Source organism: Galeopterus variegatus, unplaced genomic scaffold, assembly GCF_000696425.1.
Source record: "Galeopterus variegatus unplaced genomic scaffold, G_variegatus-3.0.2 Scaffold2070, whole genome shotgun sequence".
Classification (NCBI taxonomy): domain Eukaryota; kingdom Metazoa; phylum Chordata; class Mammalia; order Dermoptera; family Cynocephalidae; genus Galeopterus; species Galeopterus variegatus.
The window spans coordinates 34,702-58,930 of NW_007728181.1; the positions used below are offsets into that span (position 1 = coordinate 34,702).

Below are 24,229 nucleotides of genomic sequence, written 5' to 3' on the forward strand. Positions count from 1 at the left end.
ATTTGGCTATCTTTAAATACAGAATATTTTTTTTATCAAAAAATTTCTTTCAAAGTTACGTGTCTTTTTAAACATCAAGTCAGAAATAGGAGTCACATATACCTTTGTTTTTTTCCAAGTGCAAGACTTCTGGTGTTCACCATTGTCCCTGAAACTGATTAATTTACAAAGAAATGAAATTTATTTATTACAGTTTTGGAGTCTGGGAATTTCAAAGTCCAGGGAACACATTGGGTGAGGGCCTTCTTTCTGCTGGCGTGACTTTCTATAGCAACTCAGGGTATCTCGTGGTGAGAATGGGCTGAACAAAAGAGTTAACCTGCTCACTCACTCTCCTTATAAAGCCATCAGAACCATGCCCATTACTCCATTAGTGGATCAATCAATTCATGAGGACACAGTCTTCACAATCTAATCACCTATTAAAAGCCCTACCTTTCAATTACTGTAATAGGAATTTCCACCCTCTTAACACTGTTATGATGGAGATCAAGTTTCTAATACATAAACTTTTGGGGGACACATTTGACCCATATCAGTAACTATTTTATTTTGCCATGAGGGTATACATTATGCAACAAAAGATCATAGTTTAGGATAATAAAAATGTTCAGAATTAATGTCCTAGTGTTAGAGACTCCAATAAAATACTGACACAATACTGGATTGCAGAGTCATAACAATTAGATGCTATTGTGCTGTGCGTTGACTTTTTCTTACCTTTATTTTAAAGATGGGCTCCTCCTCATTTGTAACAAAAGAAAGCAAGTGTAGTATATAGAAATCTTTGGGTTCAGACAGACCTAGTTTTGAATCTTAACTCCGTGCTTCACTGTGTTGAAACTATATGTTTCTAAAGCTCTCTGTTCATGATCTATGAAAATGAAAATTATAATGAATAGCATAAAAGTTTCATGAGATGTACATTATTTTTTTCTTTATGAAAGCATATGACATGATCAAGATGCTTACAGTGCTATTTTTTCCTTTTTTCACCTTTGAATTTTATTAAATGTAAATTTCTCATTTGAAAACCTTAATCTAGAGACTGATCTACAGAGCATGAGAGTTCACATATTTATAAAATGTTCAAAAATTAGTTAAATTTAATGAGCTGGGAGAAAACTACTGAGTTGAAGAGTCCATAAAATTTTACTGTAATATTTCAACTAAGCATGTCTCCCTAAACTGTGGAAACATTTTCTCAAGGCATTCTATGTATTATGACTTTGAGATACTTTTGTGTGTGTCAAAATGGCTGAAGGCATTTTAACTTTGCATCTGAGGCTGTATTACTAACATGTTCTTTGTATACCATTTTATCTCTATGTTTAAACATTTTATGTTTCCGTGTAAGAAAACTTCCATGAAAAATCCATTTGTCACCATGTTATCATTATGTAGATAAGAAAATGAAAGAGAAGCAAAATTGAATACAAGACAAGCCGTGAAAGGGAATGTGCGCCCTCTAGTGATCCATATTTATTTCTCACAAGTACATACATCAGCTTTTCTTTTTGGTTTCATCGTTTTAAATAAACTTCAAATAAATGGCTCAGAAATTTCAACTTACAGCATATGATAATAGATTTATTACTATGACAAGATTTCATCTATCACTTAAGAGAATATTTCTATTAACCTGTGTTAAGGTGATTTTCTTGCACAGAACTGTTTCAAAGAGACTTTCCATTTATTGAAAATGAAAAATAGGCTTTAGGCATCTGTGGCTTAGCAGCATTTTATTTCCAACCCTGTGGGTCATGTAATTTTTGTTCACATGCTTTCATATTTCTTGTATTTATAACTAATCCCTCTAATACAGCTGGTTCTAATATCTTAGAATTTGGGGGATTTCCTTAGTTTTTAACTTTTAAGGTTGTTTCTCTGAAAGTTATATGAACAGAAGATGTAAAAGTGACTTCAAGCATGTCATACTCTGGAAATAAATATTACTAGTGTCTTTTGAAATGACTAAAATTTGATACCATATTAAGGTAGGAAGATTGTTTTAAAGTCATTTTTATCTACCAGGTGTTGAAATATTTTACTTAGGTTTTTCTTTTTGCAGAGAAGCAATAGTTTTGCAGGAGTTGTATTCTCTTCAGTGCAATCAACTATCCTAGAGGCATAAAGATTAATACCAATGACAGAGAGCTCATAGAGCTCTCTGGCATTGATAGCTTAAAAATATTAAATCATTGGGTTTGTATTCAAGGGCATATATTTTTAAAGGCAGTATTTTTATACACATTAAGCATATAATTGGTGTGTCATAATCGACAATGAAGATGCACAGTTTTAAGGATGATATTTTATTTTTAAACTATAATTCATATTTTGAGGCACAAATTAAATAGGCATATTTTAGGACAAGGTAAACTACACAAAAATTGATTTTTTTAGAATCGTTTAAAAATGCATTTCAGCACAATCTGGAATCATTAAATTTTACTGTTCTGAAACATATGATTTTATGAGTGATGTGTTTAAAATTACACATAAAACTAGAAATATATTTGAGACCATACAAACATAAGAAAGAGCAGGTTGATAGGAGTATTAAGGTAGCAGTTTATACTAACTGAAGACAGTGTCTTTTTCATTTGTCATATTGTTACAGGTGCTGTGTAAAATGTTGAAGAGTTTATAGGCTTCTTATTAAAACAGGGAATTATAATATCCTGAGATTTAATTTAATTTGATTGCTAGATAAACAGACTATTGTAACTGGAATATCAAAACCATAATATAAACAAAGCTGACCTCAATTTTCTATCTCAGGTCAAATCCTCTTTAATTAGAGAGCTAAGTAAACATATTTACAAGTAATTTTTTAAAGTACCTATAAGTTTTTACTTCAAGACTAGTTTGATGGCATTTTTAAATTTTTACCACTTAAAGAAAGAAGTAAATGAAGATCAGAGGAGTTAAGTAATTTGCTCAAGAAAACATCATAAGAGCAGGGCTTAAACTCTGTGGCACCTGACTTTCAGTTCACTATATTTTCCAATGCGCCATATTTATTTACATTTAAAACACATTTAAACACTCATATATATATATATATACACACAAACAGTCACATACATCACACACATAAGAAACTATAAAATAATCATATGGCCCTATCTTCCCCCTCTCCACCAAGGAAAACTCACCCATACTATATAAACATATATATATATATATATATATATAATATATATATATATATATACACACATCTGTGTATGTATGGTACTCACTGTACAGATGTGTGTGTATGTGTGTGTGTGTATACACGAATTATCTTGATTAAATTTATTAAAATAAATTTATTTATGTAAATGTTGGCTTGTTTTTATCCTAGTTAAATAGTATAATTTCCATGTACTCAGTATATCTCAAATTCCTAATAATATTTTTTAGCATTAAAAGGTTTATACTGAATTTCATTTGATATTTTACAAGATTTCCCTGATTCAAATTTAATTTATATTCTATTTATTCCATTTTTTAAAGCAAATACCATGGGGGAATCTATAGAGGAAGGGACCTATATTCCCAGAAGGAAAGTTGAAGGGGGGAAGAGTAGAGAGAAGTTGATCAAGAAAATTTTCACAGAAGATGCACATCTTTAACTGAGTGTTGGAAGTTGATTAGGAGTTCATTAGATAGTCTGGGATCAGAGGAGTACCTGTATACCGATACAGAATTAAAATGTCCTTTCACTTCCTGTAACTCTGAAGAAGAAAGATAATTATTTAAAAATAATAAAATTTTAAAATCTTACCTTACCTTCAAAAAGATTTCCTCCATATATTAATACCAACAAAAAGAATTATAGTTTTATTTCTGTTAAAATTAAAACTTGCTTTCTAGCTAATTAAAATGCACATTAAAAAATTGGTTTGATAAATTACCTGGTGTAGGCTTGGAGCCTTCGGACCCTGCAAGAGTTAACATATTTCAAGAGTTAACCCTTCAAGAGTTAACATTTACTTCTTGTAAGGATGAGGCTTATAAGTTTTTTGAAATTCTACATGCAAAAATGTTAAATATGTAGAATAGCCATTCATAAATCTAGCTCACTAATCAAATTAGTTAAGTCTGGGAGCTTGGAGGATTTCTACTTTCAAAGTTTACACATTTGGGAATGCTGAGTTCCAAGTGGTATATTGCAAATGACTGAATTAAAGTTTATGTAGATGTGTCATCTTAGTTTAATACTTTATATGGTACTCACTGTACGAAAATTAACAGAACACAATCACTACCCATTAAGAGACTCTTCAGATGTAATTACCAGTTATCATACAATGAAATTCCATGCAATGAAAGTTCCATACAATGAAATACTATTGACAATTCAAAACTTTTTAAACTGCAAGTGTTTCTCTAGTTCTTTGAGATGCTTTTGTGTTTTTGACTTTTAATTTATTTTAAATATTTATAGATGCACACACACACACACAGATATCTCTTTGACCATTAGGGGGTATAATTGACCTAATATGCATCTTCTTTATGGAAAATTCAACTGGATGAGGTTGAGTCAATTTGTACAATACAATCTTGAGGAAAAATTTGACCTTCTGAATATTTGGTATATATGCATCATGCCTTTTGATATTTTGAAACTTCCATAAAATAGAAGGTCTTTCTGAAAAAATGATTTTGGTTTAATAACAAACTCTCTATAAATAAAAATATATATACATGAAGACATGGTTGCCCTGTACTATGAGACTTTAGAAATTTTAGTTTTAGGAGTTAGCGATGAATACATTTGTAAAGGAGGGGAAAAGTCACTTTACTTATAAATAATTAATAAGAAAGAAGAAATTTTAAAATATACTTGAAGAATATAAGACAGAGTATCCATTAATATTTACAGGAGGAAATATTATGTGAAAAAGGATAAGAAGTCATAATTTTCTTATTCTATAAAGGGGATTTTAAGTTGGATATAGTAAGTCTGGAAACAAGGGATAGAGTCTGTCTGTGATGACATATAGAAGTATAGTAAGTTCAAAGTGAAGGGTGTGAGGAGAGTAAGATGAGTAATAAGAAATATATCAATGGGCTGATTCTGAGGGTGTAGAGGCCTATTATGAGCAACATACTATGTATCAGTTTATTAACAATGATTTCATGAGAATTTTAAAAGTTAAAACAAAAGAATTAGTAGAAATGAGTGATTTATGAGGGGAGAGTACATGCACAGGATCCAAGATTTAATATGGTACTGAAAATAACTTCAGTTTTCCTTGAGGGTTTTTAAGAAGGTAACTAAGTTACCTCTGTATGATATCTTAAGTTAGTGTTTAAATACCCAGCCTCAGGTAGTGCAAAGTACAATAGAAAATACCACCGACAAAACACTGGGAAGAGTAGATATCACCCAGTTTATAAAGATGTATAGATTTAAATCAGAGCAGTGTGTTAATTTGCTAACATCTCAGCAAAGGCAGCTGAAGAATATTCAATAGCAGTGACAAATGTGACAATGATGAAACAAACCACAGAAAACTATGAAGCAATAGCTGCCAAACTGATAAGGAATAAAATAAAGGTGAAGTTGTTACTTAGAAGCCAGAGTCTGAGTAGGATCACGGAAAGAGACTGAGTGCATTGTGCAGTGGAAATGTCACTGAGCTTTGAATGTAGGTCGTTGGCACTCAGTGAGAGGACGTGGGAGGCCTTTTGAAATACTGCTTCTGCTTCTCCTTCACCCTTCCGTCCTCGTTACAGGCATAAAGAGATGGGGATGTCTACTGGCAGAATATTGGAGGGAAAACAACACTGGCAGCTGACAGTTGACTCTCAGAACTCTAAGGGATGGTGTTGAATGTTAGATGTTGGAGTGTAGACTGAATGCACATTACGTTGGGACAGAAGAAGTTTTAGTAAGAAAATCAAAGATATGGTTGAAACAGTAAGCTCAAAGGGAAGCAACAGAAAAGCAATGTAAAAATAAGATTAGGCCAGGAATAGCTCAGAGTTTGAATCGTTTAAGAATTGGGTTTAGGTTCCACCTACTTCCCAGGGAATTAAGATGTCACAATAATGATTACAAAAATAAATAAATAAATAAGTAGAAAAACCTGTTGAGGATAGTAGAAACTCACTGATTTTGCTTCATTCCACTTTAGAATGGAAGTGTAATGTATTAACCTATGTACCTATGAACTGAAATTTCCCCCTAGGCAAAACACTCCACTCACAACTGAGCTAGCAAAAATTGAAATCTATTTAAAAAAAAAAAATCTGTAATTCAAAAAAGGAGTGTAATCACTCTCTATAGGATCCTTCTGTAAAAGGGAAGTTCAAGTACCTTGTGCAATCCCTTTCCAAATTTATAAAATTAGGCAAACAAAAAACTGAATGAGGAAAGACCTCTCTGTGGAAATTCACATTCTGTTGCCTGAATTGATCTGAATTATTAGAACTACATGCCAACTGGTGTCCAGGCCTCCCTTAAAATCTTCACAGACAGAGCAGCATGCAAGTGGTTACCATGGTGTTGACTCCACAAAGCCTTCATTGTGTGGAGATAACGAATTTACTTGGCAGAGCCTCTAGTCTAGAAGCTGAATTAATCCTAATTCATTGAGAAAGCATTTTTTTTTATTATCCTAAGAAAAAAATAAGTCCTAGTGTGAGCTGAGCCTTAGTTCTGTGTAAAAAGCACTTTATTTTGTCAAATGGATACTTCACTAAACCAAACTCCTTGAGAATGTGGACTGATGCATTCCCATCTCTGTTATTTATGGAGTTAATGCCATGTCTGACACATAGTAATCACTTAATATATACTTTGTGGCAGATAAATAGGGAGCTATTTGACTGTTATAAAAGAAAACATAGAATTTCACGTTTTTCAGGATGACGTGTCTAAAAGTGTTGTAAGTTTTCTTTTTAAATTTAGGTTATTTTCTTCCAAAATGAATAAATAACCTTTGTACCTTTTTTGCAATGGGTTGGAGGTGGCAGTAGAGCATCATTATAACATGTTGTAGGGGTGGAAAGGATGTGATCACTTTCTTCCCCATCATAAGGGTCACTGTCAGGTCCGCCACCAGCTGACCCAAACAGCCTTTGCCTTGCTATCAGTCCCTCCCTTGGTGTCCCTTCTGGTGGGCGGGTGGATTGCCCAGATTCCTCTTTCCCCGGTCCCCGTTGGGAGGAGATGGAGGAAGAGAGCCGTGAAGAGAGGTGAGCACAGCCGCCGGTCCCAACCAGCCCATTAAAGGACACTCAGATGCGGTGGGGGTTCTGTCTCACAGTTCCGTTTATTATCACACAAGCACTTGCTTTTAAAGGCAAATGGGGAAGGGAGGTTTTTACATCCTCCAATCAGCTTAAAGGTTACGAGAGCATGCATCCTATCTCAATGCCTAGCTATTGCAATCACACAGTGTCCACAAGCGCGGAAGCACGTATTTGGCCAATAAGGGCTAAGGCAAGGTTCCCGCAGACACCCCCACCCTACTTCCTCCTGGAGCCATCTTAGGCTGCCACATTAATACACCCTTGTGGGCCCATAATGGCGCCACTTGTAATGTCACTTAAGGTGGTGTTAGTTTTTAAGGCCCGACAGGTAACAGTCGACACTCCTATAACAAAAGACAGGTTATCAAGAGAAAAGCATAACAGATAATTTAATCAAAGTTTTATGTGGCACAGGAGGCTTCAGAAATGAAGACCCAAAGGGCCAAGGGAAAACTGTCCATTTGCATGCATAGATTCAATGAAAAGTGGACAGCCAAGTAGAAATGTGATTGGACAGAAAGGGAGTGATCCAATATTAATAAACTAAGTGGGGAAAGCCCCCAAATCCTATCTAGCTGGGATTCTACTTGACCCCTTTGTGTGGCATTCCTTTTTCATAGATAACGGGGCAGGACCCCACTGGAATGAGGGTTTTATGACCTACTATTGGACAAGGGTAGGTCAGAAAATGTCTTTATGGCCAGCTCCTACACAGAAGGGAGAAGGTTAGAGTAATAACTCTAGTTTTTTTTTAGCTAGCTTTGAGGGAGAGAAGTTCTGGTTTCTATGACCCACCTTGGGGGTATTGTTTTCTGAGCTCCAACAGTGTGTGAAGAAGACCAACATAAATTCTATGCCTAATGGAAATCTTTCTCCAACACAGGGCTTGGGAGATCTCTCCCAGCCGTGGTGCCAGCCTCGTACCTTGAGTCAAGTTTGTGTTTCAGGGACCTATTAGGTGGAAGTGGGCAATCTTTCCTAGAGGTGGTCTGAATCAAAAGAGTGTGAGACTAGAGAGACCAAGAGGGTGAATTTGACAGTGATTGGTGGATCTCTAACATTCATAAGTTAGAGAATATTTGTTGTTTAATTTGGTCATTACTGATTAGGTCAGGCTGATTTAAAGGAAAAGGGATAAATTTAACCCAAGTGGTCAAAATGGACTATACTAACAATCCAAGTTCTCAAAATAGAATTCTTCCAGTGTACAGGTGGGTAAGTCAGTGAAGGATTTCACTTCACTGGAGGAGAGACAAGACTAAAGTGGGGGTCTGGGCTTCTTTAGAAACTTGAAGGGAGATTTATTTCTAGGAAAGTGTTTGAACAAAGGACAAAGTAGATTATGTAGTTAAGAGGTCTGTCAAGGCCAGACCATAAAGGAACATATTGAAATTTTGGTCTTTATCCTAAGAAAAATGAGAAAGTTTTTGAGTAGTTTTATGAATAAGAGTAACATAATCAGGTGTTTTTTAGAAATGATAATTTTTCCAGTAGTCCATAGAATATATTGAAGGGTTCCAGAAAGATTACCCAGAGGACAATTGAGAAGCTATTACAGTAGTTCTGGTCACACCCAATGACAGCACAAATAAGGATGCTGGCTGTGGAGACCGTGAGAAGTATACATATCCAGGAGATGGATTACACTTTGCAATAGATTAAATATGGGAAGGAAGAGAGAGCGTCTTAGTCCATTAGGACTGATATAACAAAATACCATAAACTGGGTAGTTTATAAACAACAGAAGTTTATTTTTCCCAGTTCTAGATGCTGGGAAGTCCAAGGTCAAGGCATCAGTAGATTTGATGTCTGATGAGTGCAGGCTTTCTGGTTCATGAACAGTACCTTCTTGCTGTGTTCCCAAATGGTGAAAGAGACGAACTTTAGTTTCTTCATACCCTTTTAAGTGTGCTGATCCCATTCATGAGGGCTCTACATTCATGGCCTAATCACCTCCCAAAGACTGCATCTCTCAATACTATCACATTGTGGATAGGTCTCAATATATGAATTTTCCAGAGACCACAGCAAAGAGGAATGCATCAAAGATTAGAGATTGTGATGCCATTCACAAATCTGGGGAACGCTGATAGAGTACTAGTTTGGGAGAGAAGATCTGACATTAAATCTTGACGTCTAATATTGAAGGAACTTTTTCAGCATGCAAGTGGAGGCATCCAGTAGGCAGATGACTATGTGGTTGTGGAGCTCAGAAGAAATGCCTGAATTAGAGATATACATATCAGAGTCATTTACATATAGATTTCAATTTATGTCATGACTATTGATAAAATTGCTAGTGAGAGAAAATAATACACTAAAGTAGACGACAATTGACAATGAATTAGGTCTTGAACTTCGGTATATAATGACAGGATAAAGGAGGGGTTTGCAAAGAAAAAAAATATTGGTGGTCATAAAAACAGAAGAAAAATCAGAATAGAGTGGCATTATGAAGGCAAAAGAGAATTCCAAAAAGGATGGTATAGTCAGCAGTGGCCAAGAGAAAGTGAAACTCTCCATTGGCTTCACTTTATCATGATCACTTTATCAACTCTGCTTTTGTAGAGAAACAATATGAACGAATTAAAGAGTGAATAGAAAGTGGGAAACCTATTCAGTAAACTGGAAAACTCTTGCAGAAAGTTTGCCTTTGCAGAATATAACAGAATGGATAGAGGGGAATATAGGAGACGAGAAAGGGTTGATTAAAAAAATAGGAGTCAATAAAGTATGTTTAGATTTTCATATGAGTAATGCACTTGAGAGAGGTGTTGAATTTCTAGTAGTTAGATAATAAAAAATTGATAGACCCAGATGACTGAGAGGAAGTATGAGAATGAAATCCAAAATGCCAGTAAGGGGATTGACATTAGGTTGAAAAGAAAAGGAAACTCACTAAAATGTAAGAGAAAGCAATGAAAACGGTGCCTGCATATGCAAGTAAGATGGAATATTTGGACATCGCAAGTGAAAGAAATTCTAGTGAAAGAAATTCTAGTCTGATGTTTATATTTTATAAGGTATGGAACAAGGTCATCTGCTGAGAGAGCAAGAGAAAGTGTTGATTAGAGCTTTGAGAGCTTTGGAAAAAAGTTTTTAATCATTCCTGGGGAGAGTCAGAGCTCAAATTGAAATAAATAAATAAATAAATAAATAAATCAATCAATCAATCAATAAAAGCATGGCAGGAGCTGGGTTCATTTGAGGCTGTTGATTTTTGCCTTAGTTTGGGTTGCACCAAGAGTAGATCTAGAGGCAAGGATTTAGGTACAGGTAGTTTATTTGGAAAGTGATCCCAGGAAGTGCAGCAGGGAAGTGAGGTAAGGAAAAGAATGCAACCAATAAAGGATTATTTAGGAGCAGTGGTCAGGTTATTGCTGGGGGCAACTGAGGCTCAACCCTGCTAAGAACCCTCTGAGACACTGCATGTAACATACTTCAGGATTGTTCAACTGAGGGGCAAGGAGCTGGAATATTTATCCACCAGCACCATGATCTTACTTGTTAGGGGTCATTTCTGAAGTATTAACACCCCAGGAGACCTGCTCTGTCTCATGCACTGGCAAGAGAATGCCTGCAGGCAGAGAGAGACAGGCGTTTTTATGTTGAGCCAAAGGAAAAACAAAAATGTCTTTCTCAAGAGATTCTAACGGCAAACATTCGTAAATGTTGATTGGAATATAATGTGGTTCAGCGGATTTAGTGGGTAATTAAATGACCATGGTCAAATAGTACTGATTTAATCAGTTAACATTAATGGGGGGGTGGGAATTTCTACAGCATGCAAAAGAACTCTTCTTTTTAGTCAAAATTGTAAATGAAGAAATACAAGACTCAATAATTAAATTTATGTATAAAACAAATGTAGGAAAGATGATAAAAATCATGTATGATAAAATAAAAATACACAAATATTTACAAAACATAAACTAATGAAAGAAAGTACTATAATTCAGTTACATAGTGTCTGGAGGAATTCAGGTCTCTGTTCCCTCAATTTCTAGTTGGGTAGCCTCGGTAAGTAACAACTCAGTAAATAGGTATTATTATGAACCAGTCTCTCTTTGAGGTGAAAGACATAATAGTGAACTAGATGAATTAATTTCCTGACCCATGATACTACAAGTCTGAGGTCAATTAACTTAATTTCTCATAGCCTCTATCTCCTTATATGGGCAGGAGGATTGGTAATGACGAACCACAGGATTTTGCAAAAATACAAAATGTGTATATGTTTTTGTAAGGATTATGTGTTCCATGAAGCTCTATATCACTTTAATTTTAAAACAATAGCCTGCAACCAATGTGAAAAATTCTAACAGGTTTATAGGATTTAAATCCTTGAAATTCAAGTTCAAGAAATCAGTTCATAAGTTTTTATTAGTTAATAAGTTGCGATAGAGCTGGCTTAATGATAGTTTATATGAAAAACTTTTAGATGTTTTAGCTCAATTTCACTTAATTGTGAGTTGAAAGTCTAATATTAAAGTGAAAACACTGATTAAAATCATAGGCTGCATCAATGAATGTATTGTGAACCAGGAAGACAGTTGTCTATTCTTCCTTGCTTATACAACACACTGGTGATATATTCCCTTTAGGTGCCAACTTTTAAGAAAACTAAGATAGTGACAAACCATGGAGTATCTACTGAAGTAACCAGGAGTAGAGTAGGCTGATTATCAGGTATCTTCTAGTAGATGTCCATCATCGGATGAGTGGATACGGAAAATGTGGTATATCTACACAATGGAATACTACTCAGCTATAAAAACAAATGAAATACTGCCATTTGCAACAACATGGATGGACCTTGAGAGAATTATATTAAGTGAAACAAGTCAGGCACAGAAAGAGAAATACCACATGTTCTCACTTATTGGTGGGAGCTAAAAATAAATAAATAAATTCACACACACACACACACACGAACACACACACACACACACAAACGGGAGGTGGGGAAGAACACATAACAACTACAATTCCTTGAAGTTGATACGACAAGCAAACAGAAAGGACATTGTTGGGTGGGAAGAGGGGGGAGAGGGAGGAGGGAGGGAGGTTTTAGTAATGGGCCACAATAATCAACCACATTGTATATCAACAAAATAAAATTTTAAAAAAATGAACATAAAAAATAAAAAAAATAAAAAAATAAAAAATAAAAAGACCAAAAAAAAAAGAAAGAAATTGAACTCATAGTTAAAAACCTTCTGAAAAAGAACTCTCCATGTCCAGATAGTTTCACTGACAAATTCCACCAAACATTTAAAGAAAAATAACACCAATTCTACACAATCTCTTCTAGGGAATACAATAGGGAACAAAAAGTAATAATAATAAAAATAAAAAAAAATAAAGAGCTGATTTAAGATGTTTAAGTATTGTAATGAAAAAGAAAGTATAGCATGGTGATTAAAGTGTCTTTCTTGGTGTTATAAATCTTGTATCTTTTGTTATGTTCCACAAATATCCTATGAAAATTAAGAAAGTCATTTATTTTGGGGGGGCGGCATTTGTTTGTTGGTTTGCTTTGCTTTGCTTTGTTTAGTAAACTGTTGGATTTGATGAGTTCTAAATTCCCTTTTCATAGATCCTTAATTGATGTTAGTAAAATCTAAGGGTGCTTTCTTAAGAAAAATGTACACAAATTCAGAATTGTGCCTGGAATTTCAAGTTCTTCTTAGATATCCCCTCACCATTGTAACCCATCCATGACTTCTCTAAAATCTGTGCTTTTAAAAAAAATTAAATTTATTTTTAGAATTTATTTATTTATTTTCAATTTTATTTATATTTATTTTTGTGGGGTACGGTGTATTGCTTCCATACATGAATATACTGCCAGTAAATCCTTAGGGTAGATAGCATAGTTTTGTACCCTTACTCCACCCCTTATTATTTTTAGTTGACAAATAGAAATTGTACATAGTTATGGTGTGCAACATGATGCTTTGATATATAAATGCATTGTGGATAACTAAATCAAGCTAATTAACATATCCACTACCTCACATACTTATCATTTTTTTGTGATGAGAACATCTAAAATGTACTTTCTTAATGATTTTTAAGTATAGAGTACATTGCTATTAACTATAGTCACCATGTTGTACAATCGATCGCTTGAACTTATTCTTCCTAAGTGAAATTCTCTATCCTTTGGCCAACGTCTCCCCCACCATCCCCCAGCCCCTGGTAACCACCATTCTACTCTCTGCTTCTATGAGTTATCCTTTTTAAATTCCACATTTAAGTGAGATAATGTGTAATTGTTTTTTCTGTGTCTGACTTATTTCACTGAAGAGAGTATCCTCTATGTTTATTCATATTGTTGCAAATGACAAGATCTGCTTCTTTTTTAAGGGTGAATAGTATATTTGCCACCAACTTTTCTTTATCTGTTTATCCATCAAAGAACACCTAAGTTGATTTCATATCTTGGTTATTGTAGACCTGAATCACCTAATCAGGGTGAATAGTTTATTCCCAGTAGCTCCAAGATCCCTGAAAAAAAAAAAAAAAAAAAAAAAGAATGTTTAAAAATAACAGGGTAGGTGATTAAACATTTATTGCAGCATAGAGACCCACCCCAAAACTTAGCGGCTCAAAACAGCAGTTATACATCATTTCTTACAATTCTACAATGTGGGCAGGGCCCTTTGAGCATTTATTTGGCTCTGTGTGGCATCAACTGGAGCGCTCATTTGGCTGTATTCAGTGGGTGATGAGACAGATCAGCAGGTCAAAGAAGGCTTTATTCACATGCCTGAAATCTTATGCTCCTTAATGTGGCCTCGCCTACTGAATAGGTCAAGCTTCCTTATAGCATGGTCACCTCAGGGTCATTGGACTTCTTATATAACAGTTGCATTCTCAGGGTGTGTTGTAATAGGACAAGCTCCAATGTGCAAGCACTTATCAAGCCCTTACTTGCCTTGCTATTACTAATATCCATTTGCAATAGCAAATCACATGGCCAAACTCAGAGTCAGTATGCTTGGAGAATACACAAGTTCATGAATATCCGAGGTGTGGTTCAATGGAACCCACGAACAGGAATTTTTAGTTTCTTATAAGTACTTTTCAAAAAGAAATAGGGTCATCTTTGTAAGTAGTAATTTTTCAAGCAATGCCAACATTCAAATAGAGGCTGGATAATAGCTTCTAGGAGATATTGTACAGGTGAATGCTAAATTCAGGTGAATAAAATTATCTCCATGATCATTAAGACTCTAGATCAAAGCTGACTCCAAAGTTTGAGCCTACCTGATGAGGGAAGTAGTGGTGATATTAAAAGAAATAGGGTCATCAGGCTGGAGTCTCAGATTAGGAGCAGAATGATAAATGTGGATAAATTGCTTTCTTTTTTTCATGTAGAAGAAAGAGAAGATCAAGAAATAATGAACTTTATTATTTGCCGTCTTAGGTTGGATGTTGATATAACTGAACTTCATAGTTGGATTACTCGCTCGGAAGCTGTGTTGCTGAGTCCTGAATTTGCAATCTATCGGAAGGAAGGCAGCTTTTCAGACCTTAAAGAAAAAGTCAATGTAGGTTATGCATTAAGTTTTATACATTTTTCTATTTCGTGCTGCTTGTAAATGCTATGCTTTGTTATCTTTGCTTCTATTAGAGTTGACAGAATTAAAGCAACATGATATGGAGCCATTTAATACATCTTTAAAATATGTTTTAGGGAGCAAGCAAAATCAAAGTTTAGCTTAGCTTACAAAAATCTTTCCATATTCTGCTGTGATTGACCAGGAATGCTTTTCATAAACCTCTTTAAACTTGTGTATTACATAGCTGTAATTAACAATTTTATAGCATGAACTCATATTGAAATTCCTTCACATATTGTTCTGTTACTTCAAGGCTGGTCCGTAACAAATTTGCAGAATAGAATAGAGTAGAATAAAATAAAAAAGAGTAGAATAATAGAACAAACCCTTTAAAATACTATATTCAGAACCCTGCTTTTGCTCTCACTATCAGATATCTCTCACTATCATCAGAAAGTTATTCTTTATAGTTATTAATATCTGTCATAAATTATAACATATTTATATTTCCCAAATATTTATGTATTAACTAAATGATGTCCAGCCTCAGTATTTACTTACAACAAATGGTGTGCTATTTTTATTCCCTTCTGGGACATTATAGTTTTGACCTTCACTACAGTAATTTTATTAATTAAATAAGAACTGCTTTATCTTCAGGGAAATTATCAGGGCTTTGATTTTTCAACTTCAATGATTATAAAACATCCATTTTTGGTATATAATTGGCAGCAGGTTGTAAGAGAATTTCTAACAGGTAGAGTAAATACTTTACAATGAGCAAGCTACAGAAACAAATATTAAGAATGTCAAGTAATTTTAGCCAAAGAAAGGTCACATGTAAGTATGTGTATCAGCTGCGCCTTATCTTCCCAGGAATTTGTAATTCATGAATTGCAAAATCTATTACATTTTTCCAAATACGAGGGGTCTTCAAAAAACTTATGGAAAGATTCATATTATCTGTTTTCTTTAGATTTTTCACTCTAAACTATTTTTTTTTACTTTAAGAAGAATATATGAGCTTTATGCTTTATTTATTATCCTTTAATCATTTTTTTTGCACGAACTTTTTGAAGAACCGTAGTAAAACACTACCTCAGATATAGCTAAGGTTTGTTGTAGGGTTGAAACTTTTGCAGAGCAACAACAACAAAAGATCTGGGAGAAAATATTTTTAGGCTGCTTGAGGAGGGGGAGATAATTTTGTCAACAGTTCTTAGAGTTAACAATTTATTTTTATAAATTGAAAGTTGTTTGGAATTTCTTATTAGCTTTGTAAGATGTGCTGTTTTTAGCATTGTAATAAACTATTCTTAGTAATTTAAAATTAGGAAATTGATTATAAGTTAATGTTCTAGTTTTAAAATTAAACTGAAGGATAATAGGGTAAATAGCAGAAATTTAGCTAACTGTCTTTTCAAAGTATACTTATTTGAAGGTATATTATTTGTCATGATTTTTGAGGTAAATTCTGTGAGTATGAAATTATTTAGAAAAGATACACTCTAAATAAGTTTCAAAGATCGTGTGCATATTCAACCACTGAAAGTATGAATCACCTTGGGCATTTTATTAGCCAATTAAAATTTCTGTATCGACCTGATTCATATAGTTATCTGTTTCTCATCCTATTTCTGTATCTTAAAACAGCTTCAATCAAGCAGGAAAATTGAGTCCCAGAATTTCAGGAAAATAAATTCAAAAATTTCCTGTTATCATATGGTTACCTAGAAGCAATTTGCATTTAATCAATAGTGTCAGCATGACAGACTGAAAGTGTTAAAAAATGTACAATATTGTATAAGTGGTTTTCTGATGCTTCTTAAGTCACCTTTATCAACTTGAACTCATATTTTCTGAAATGACATTATTTTTAATTGCCTAGTAAAATAGGACATGAAATGATTTACCTAGGCAGTTTCTTCAGGCTAAAAATAATATACATGTATTAAAAATCCTTGAGAGAAATACATAGTAATGATGATGGATATGCAGTTTAGGCATACATTAATTTTCTTATTTCTTCACCTATCAGTTTATTAGGTTATTTTGAACTCATGGGAGGATTATCTCATGAACTCGAGTGGTATTAATTCATTTTTAGGCATCCATTAAAAATGGCTAAATATTACCAGCTCTTTTTTGCTTTCACTTAATGCCTTCTTTCATTCATTCCTTTCAAGTGCTTTTAGCCGATTAGAATATCCTAGGCCATTATCAGTTCAGTTTCATGTATTTTCAAAAGTGATGCTTTTAAACCCAAGCATAATTTTTTCTTTCTCTATTGGCCGTGTGTTTTATCCATGTAACTAACAAAACGCACTTACTTAAAAGCTAAGTTTGAAGGGACCTTTCTATTCAAAGTGTGGTTCCTGGACAACCAATATTGGCATTATCTAGGAGCTTTAGAAATGTAGCGTCTGAGACCTAGTGAATTGGACACTGTATTTGAACAAGTTTCCCAGGTGATTCATATGCACATGAAGGTTTCAGAATCAATATTCTAGGACACAGTTGGGGCCTTTACCAGACTCCCAGATATTCGCTCTCTTTCTGTTAATGTCACCACAGTTCAGAATTTTTAACTGAATTAACAGATTCTAGCTATGCAAATTCTTGAAGTGAGTACAAGGTAAGGTAAATTAGTAATAAAACAACAAAATAGCCTCCTCTGACCACAAGCTGATGTGATAAGGTGTCTGAGAATCTGGAGCCTGCACAAGGTTCTCTAAATAGCCTTCCTACCAATCTATTATGGTCAATAGACCTTGGGCTCTTTCTGAAATTTATGCCTGCGTACATCGATATCAAGTTCCATTGGAAATCTTCAGGCCAGTTAACTCTACCTTTTCTTCTATCTCTATTATCTGTTTACCACCCAGAGTATAGGTACCTCTATTCATCTCTCCTTTCTTATATCTTCGTCTCTATGCTCTCTGTACTCCCCTTCCTCTGCCTCACTTCCTCTGCTTTGTGCCTTCACACACTCTGCACTCTGAAACCCTTCTTGCAAGATAAATCTCCTGTCCTATATACTGATTCTATTCATACAGGGAAACCACTTTTACCCTCAAAAATATCACTATGATTAACTAATCCCTCTGTTGCACCCCCAGTCCTTTCAAATTACTGGTTTCCTCACATCACAGAGCCGATTCCGAAGATACGCCTCTTTGCTTATATAAGGAGTATCTCCTCCCTTGCAGTTCACACCTAGTGGCCATCTATCATTCAACATTTTATTACATTATCTTCTAATTGAAGACTTTGGCAATAGGTTCAGTCTTTCCCACCAAAGTTTTACGTTTGTTTTTAGCAATATCAGCACTCATGTGGGTTGTCCTACTGTCATCAAAACCTTCCATTTCCCTCATCTCCTAAATTCAGCCACCTGAACACATGATTATACTGTACATGTTGTCATTGCCAGGCATTACTCCATTTCTTACAGGACACATTTTAACAGTTATTGGTACTTCTTCATCAGCTTTCCATGCATCCCTAGTAGATTTTCTCCTCACTTTCTCTCAACAATTATTTCAAGCCTTTATGGGTCTCCAAAATCTTTCCCACCACTCACAGGAGACAAATGTGCCTTCTACTTAGTCAAAATATTATTTCTCAAATTATGTGTATTTGTGTTCATAGTCTCTCTTTCCAAATGTCTTAGCAGAGGAGGCTGTGCTTTAGCTAGTTAAGGTGAAAATCTCTGTGCGTAATCTCAATACCATTTCTGTCGATGTACTAAGTCACCTGCTTCCATTCAGCTACACACCCATATCTACAATCTCTCTCCATTTTCTGGATCTTTATCATCAGCCTTTAAGTAGGCTGTTTTTTTCATCTTTGTAAAAAGCTTCCTCTCCATAAACACACATATGAATACTTCTGTACCTTATCTTTCTCAACCTGTCCGAAGAACTAAACCCTATTAACCTCTTTATCCTTCATGAAATTCTCTGCTCTCTTGGCATATGGGAAACCAGTATTTACTGATTACCTTTTTTTTCTGCATTTTTGGCCATTTGTTCCAATTATTTTTTTTTAAATATTGACATTCTCCACAGTCCTTCCCTTGTTTTTCTTTTCTGGATATACTCATTTCCTCCAATTCAAATAGCATGTATTTTCTAATGACCCCTAAATATGTATTTTTAGCTCATCTTTTTCCTTTAAAGCCCAGACAACTTTAGTGGAATGTATGCCTGAAAACTTAAAATAAACCTCATTATCTCTCCAGACCTTCTTTGTTCTTTCTCTTACCTTTCACGCTTGAAACCACCTCATCCAGAAACCTAAAAGCTAACTGGGTTGTCTAGATTTTTCTCTATCACTCCATTCACAACTCCACCCTTAGACAAATTCAATTAATACTGCTCCTTTAACAGCTCTTGAAACTGGTTTCTTTCTATTCATTCCCAGGCCCCCAACAATGGTTAAATCTAATATTATGGATTACCTCTGTTTAAGATGACAATTCTCTACGTGGTCTTCCCTGCTACTACTGTCATATTCCTTGAGAAGTTTTCACATCACTTCTGCCAAAGTGAACTTATTAAACCATAAGTACTGTCTTGTTATGTCTCTGTTTATAATCATTTGAGAAAATAAAGCAGATGCTGATAGCCAGGAGCTGGATTGTTGCTTCAGTTAAGGCTTGGAGTTGCTAGTTGTTACCCTGATATCGCAGCTAGTCTGTGATGTTCTCTTTTTGAATATGAACAATCACTAAGAATGCCGACATCAGACAAGGCCACCTCATGGTCCTGATAAATCAAGACAACAAAAACAACTTTATACGTGTGAATGCAGACAAAAAGAATAGCATTGTCAAAACCATGCAAAATAACCAAATGTCCCTCATCTTCACTAATAACAGATTATGCTTCTCTATCAATTGTAGCTTTAGCCTCTCTACATTCTTTCTGCCATCTAGATAAAAAAATTTAAGATATCAAATCATAAAATTACCCCCCATTTCCTTACAGCATCCAATCAACACAAAGCCCTGCTTCCTTGATCCTTCCATCACCTAACACAAGCGCAAATCCTATAATAAGCTCTTTCTAATATCCTCTTAGAGACACAGCCCCATAGTTCCCTATCACATGCCACCTTTCTTATTACAATGAGTAAATCAACCTAACTTTGCTAATCTACAGGTGAGTTCCTGGTGGTCTTTGGCTGAAATGCATTTACAAAGTTAAAGTCTCTATGTTGCCTTCACGAAGCCTACAATGATCTGGTTTTTGTTTACTTACCCAAACTGATTTCTAGTGATTGTCACATTGATTCGATTGTTGGTTTCTAGGAATCAGGGACTGAAAATTAATTGATTTTGGTTTTGTTTGATTTGTTTTTGATATCCCAGTGTCTAATATAGTACCTGGTACATAAACCAGTAAATATTTTACTATATGAATGTGTGACTTTTTTTCCAGCTCATCAGGCACATTTTAAAACAGGCCTTGTAACTATTATGAAGCATATAACAACTTGGGAATACATATTTGAGTAAATAAATCACTTTTCTGTCAAAGGGTAAAACTTTATTATAGAATGTTAACTGAACAGAAAATTAATTGCTTCTAAAGTCAGGGTAGGACCATAGGGAATCTAATTACTTTCATATTATTAGAGAAGATGTCATAAAAGGAGGAGGCTTTTCAGAGATGCCAGAAAAGAAGAAGGAAGAGAGATCATAAAGAGTTTTTAATCAAATTTTTGAAGAATTAGTAAACTTCCCTTTTTTGTTTATTTTATCCTTATATCATTATATTATACAACTCAATTGCCTTTTTTTTACTTTGTTAGACATTTTAGAATTCATAATTTCCTGATGCTCTTTAAGAATTTTCATGATCACATACTATATTTTATAATTAAGAACACGTTTCTAAAGTAACGGTTCACTCTTGCCTTAAGTAGTTTCTACATTCTTTACCTGAAATTATGTGTACTAAGCAGTTTAGAATGAGTAGTAGCTTCTAAATATATGATCATATATTAAACATGTATCAAGTAAAGAATTTAATATTTTATATGTTAATAAAAACAATTATAAAACTATACATTCTATTATGAAACATAGATACTTTTAAAATTAAAAATATTGCATGTATATGTATATATACACACATACATATGTGGCAAACGGAAATATGTAGAGAAACAGACACATTTATAGAAAAAAGCTGGACGAGTCTCCGGAGAAAGAAAGATTAGAAAAGGATAATATCAAGGAGAGAGATGTTTTCATGAGCAAGGTGATCTCAAGGAGGTAGTTGTAGTTATCAGTACTTAGTGCTATAAGAAACATTCTACCTGGCAAGAAGAAAATTGGTGACTTTTATGAAAGGACATTTTGTGTAGTAGTGATAACTAAAAACTGATTATAGATATTTGGCCTGACGTTGAAGGTAAAATGCAGAAAAGAAAATTGAGGCCATGGTTGAAGAGTATTCAGATGATACCCTTGGCCTTGAAAATAAGGGGAAGGCTAATATCTCTGTCTCTATCTATCTATCTATCTATCTATCTATCTATCTATCTATCTATCCAAAGAGAGAGAGAGAGGCAGGGAGAGAGAGCAAAAGGAGAGAGATATTACCGTTATCAATACATGAGCTGGAGAACAGGCTTATGTGCCCAGCTCCCAATCTAATGTGCAGTTTCTACAAGACTTTCATTTAATCCAGCCTTATTTTACTGAGCTTGAAGCATCTATCTCCATTGGCTAGTTTTATGACTGCCATATGTACAGCTACCAGGGTTTGCTATGCACTTACATCTTAAGAGAGCATTGTAAGTGGGGGATGAACCATACTATTGTGTATGGGAGCATTATGCTACAAAAGAACTCACCTTATTATGTATATATTATGTACTAGGTACTATTCTAGACACTGGAGATAGAGAAGAACATTGATAAGGATACCTGACCTTATATAGTTTGCATTCTAGTGAGGAAGATGAAGACTAAGCAAGATTAATATGTAAAATATACGGAATGTTAGAAATAAATGTCAAGGAGAAAAAGAAAGGAGGGATTGAGGCCTGGGAAAGTGTGTGTGTGTGTGTGTGTGTGTGTGTGTGTAGAGTGGCTCTGAAAGTTGAGAAAGTGGCATGTAAGTCAAGATCAGTGAGGCAGTGAGGAATCGACAGATAACTGGAGTGGGAACATTTCAGGCATGGGGAAGAATAAGTGCACAGCCCTGTAGTGTGAGCATGCGTACAGTGTAAGGGAACAACAAAGAGTTTGGCTGCAGCAGAACAGTCAAGGTGTTTAGTAGCAGCAGCAGAATTCATAGAGGTTAAGAGTGTTAAGATCAGGTGGGGCCATGGTCAGGACTTGGGCTTTTACTCAGCTATGAGAGAGTTGAGCTGACCCCTGTTGTGACTGGCTCTCTCTGTCTGCTGTGTTGAGAATGTATCATTAGGGAGCAAAGGCAGAAGAAGAAAGACCATTCAGTAGACTATTTTGAAACATGTGCAACCCACAAAACGACGGGGTACTTTGACTAGTGCAGAAGTAGTGAGCACCGTGATAGCATCACTTTCTGGATGTGTGTTGAAGTTAGAGCCAACAGGATTTTGTGATGAGTTGAATGTGGAATTTGAGAGAAAGAGCGAGAGTCCAGAAGGATTCCAAGTTTTTGGCCTGAACAAACAGAAACATAGATCCTGCCCTAGGATACTCCAAATTTAGAGCTCTTAGAGATGATTAGGAAGAAACAAAGGAGATTGAGTAAAGGTGGCCCTCAAAGTTGTAGGAAAACTCTGTGTGCAAGTAGTCCAGGAAGCCAAATTAATAAATAATTCCAAGTAGAATAAGTAATCCTCTGAATCAAATTATGGTTATAAGTAAGCTGAGGACTGAGAATCGGCCATTGAATGTGGTAGTCTTGAAACCAATGCTGATGTTAATAACAGCGGTTATGAAGGGACTGAGTAAAGGAATGGGTGTGATGGTCAGGTTTTGGGGGTTTTTTTGGTCTTGTTTCAGACCAGTGTTTACTTTACAACATAGATCCATGGAAGGCCAGTGTTACTCCTTGTTGACAATCTCTTAAGGGATATGTCCTTCCTTTTCCAGCAACATACTTCTCTTCAGACTTTGTTTTTGGTTGTTGTGTGAAACGTATATTACTTTTCTGTATTTCTAGTGCATGTTTCTGTGAGAAAATGCGAGAAAGTAGAAATGTTAGAAATTACTGATCTGACTTATTTTAAAACAGAAATTCATATATTTCATTTGAGGACGAATGAATGTGTGGCCAGATCCCAAGAGAAAGGGGAGTTTCAGTGATGTTTATTTAGTGAACTTCATTAACACTTTTTATATGTGGTTATGAGACATTTCTCACAAGTGTCCATGTGCTGGGTACTCTAATCATCTCTTGTGTTAAAATCTCTTCCTAAACTTGTTTAAAGATTATTGAGATGACCTGTAATTAGAATGAGCACATATTCATGTTTGTCTGGTACAGTCTCAGTTCATGTCATTGCCCTAACTTAATAATTCTTAGCTCCCCATTTTATTATAAAAATGATCTCACTTTGAGAAATAAATTATGTGTGGGGCATTTTTTAATCCTCTCAGAATCCCTGGATGGTAGGTATCTTTATTGTTTTTCTTACATAGAAAACATTGAGGCTGAGAAATGTTGAATCACTTTACTAGGGTCAAACAGCTAGTAAGCAGTAGAGGCAGAACTCAAACCAACTGAGCAGAGAGTGGTTCCAAACTTTTCTTTTCATTGCCTTCTTTACCATCTCCTTGCTACCCTAAATTTTATTATTTTTAATCAATCATTTACAGCTATGTCTAGAATAAAATGTTTACTGGACTCTTCATAGTCTTATTCACACTCTTCGAGTCACATTTGTGACCACATTCCTCCTCATTTCTCAATATCTTTTTTTATATTGATGTGACCTAACAGAACCAAGATATTGTCTGAACATTGACAAGTATGCAGAAGCCACTGATTGCTTCTTTCTAGGGCCTATGTCTCTATACGCACCAGTTACTCAGTTTTCATGTTACATACGTTTGGCAATGGGGTACAGTACTTGAGCTATGTAACCAGCCTGAGTGACCAGGCCTTCCTTCTCATATCTAGGGGCTTATGCTGAATTAATGGCTAAGCATTTTGAATATCCCTGACTACACCAAAATTGAAAGGTCACCTTTGCTGTGAGTTGTATTCTGATATGTGCAAGGCTGTTTGATTGATTTCCATTGAAATACTCCCAGAAGCAGCAGCATATGTTTGAGAGAGAAATGAACTTGTAAATAGAGGAGGAAGGTCCTAATATTGGGTCGAAAACTTTCCAGTTCTGTGACCTTCGATATATGATTTGGAATTTTTTTTTTTTTTTTTTTTTTGGGCGG

At 34.9% G+C, this 24,229-nt stretch overlaps 1 protein-coding gene across 1 annotated transcript in view; it reads left to right on the plus strand.

The window, feature by feature from the left end:
• LOC103596673 (dystrophin-like) overlaps positions 1-24,229 on the plus strand; it is a gene marked incomplete at its 5' end in the record, with an annotated part of 285,255 nt that overhangs the window by 32,850 nt on the left and 228,176 nt on the right. Inside the window, one exon of the mRNA XM_008580348.1 lies at positions 14,694-14,817. Within this exon, the coding sequence (XP_008578570.1) occupies positions 14,694-14,817 (124 nt within the window). The remainder of the gene's footprint in view (positions 1-14,693; positions 14,818-24,229) is intronic.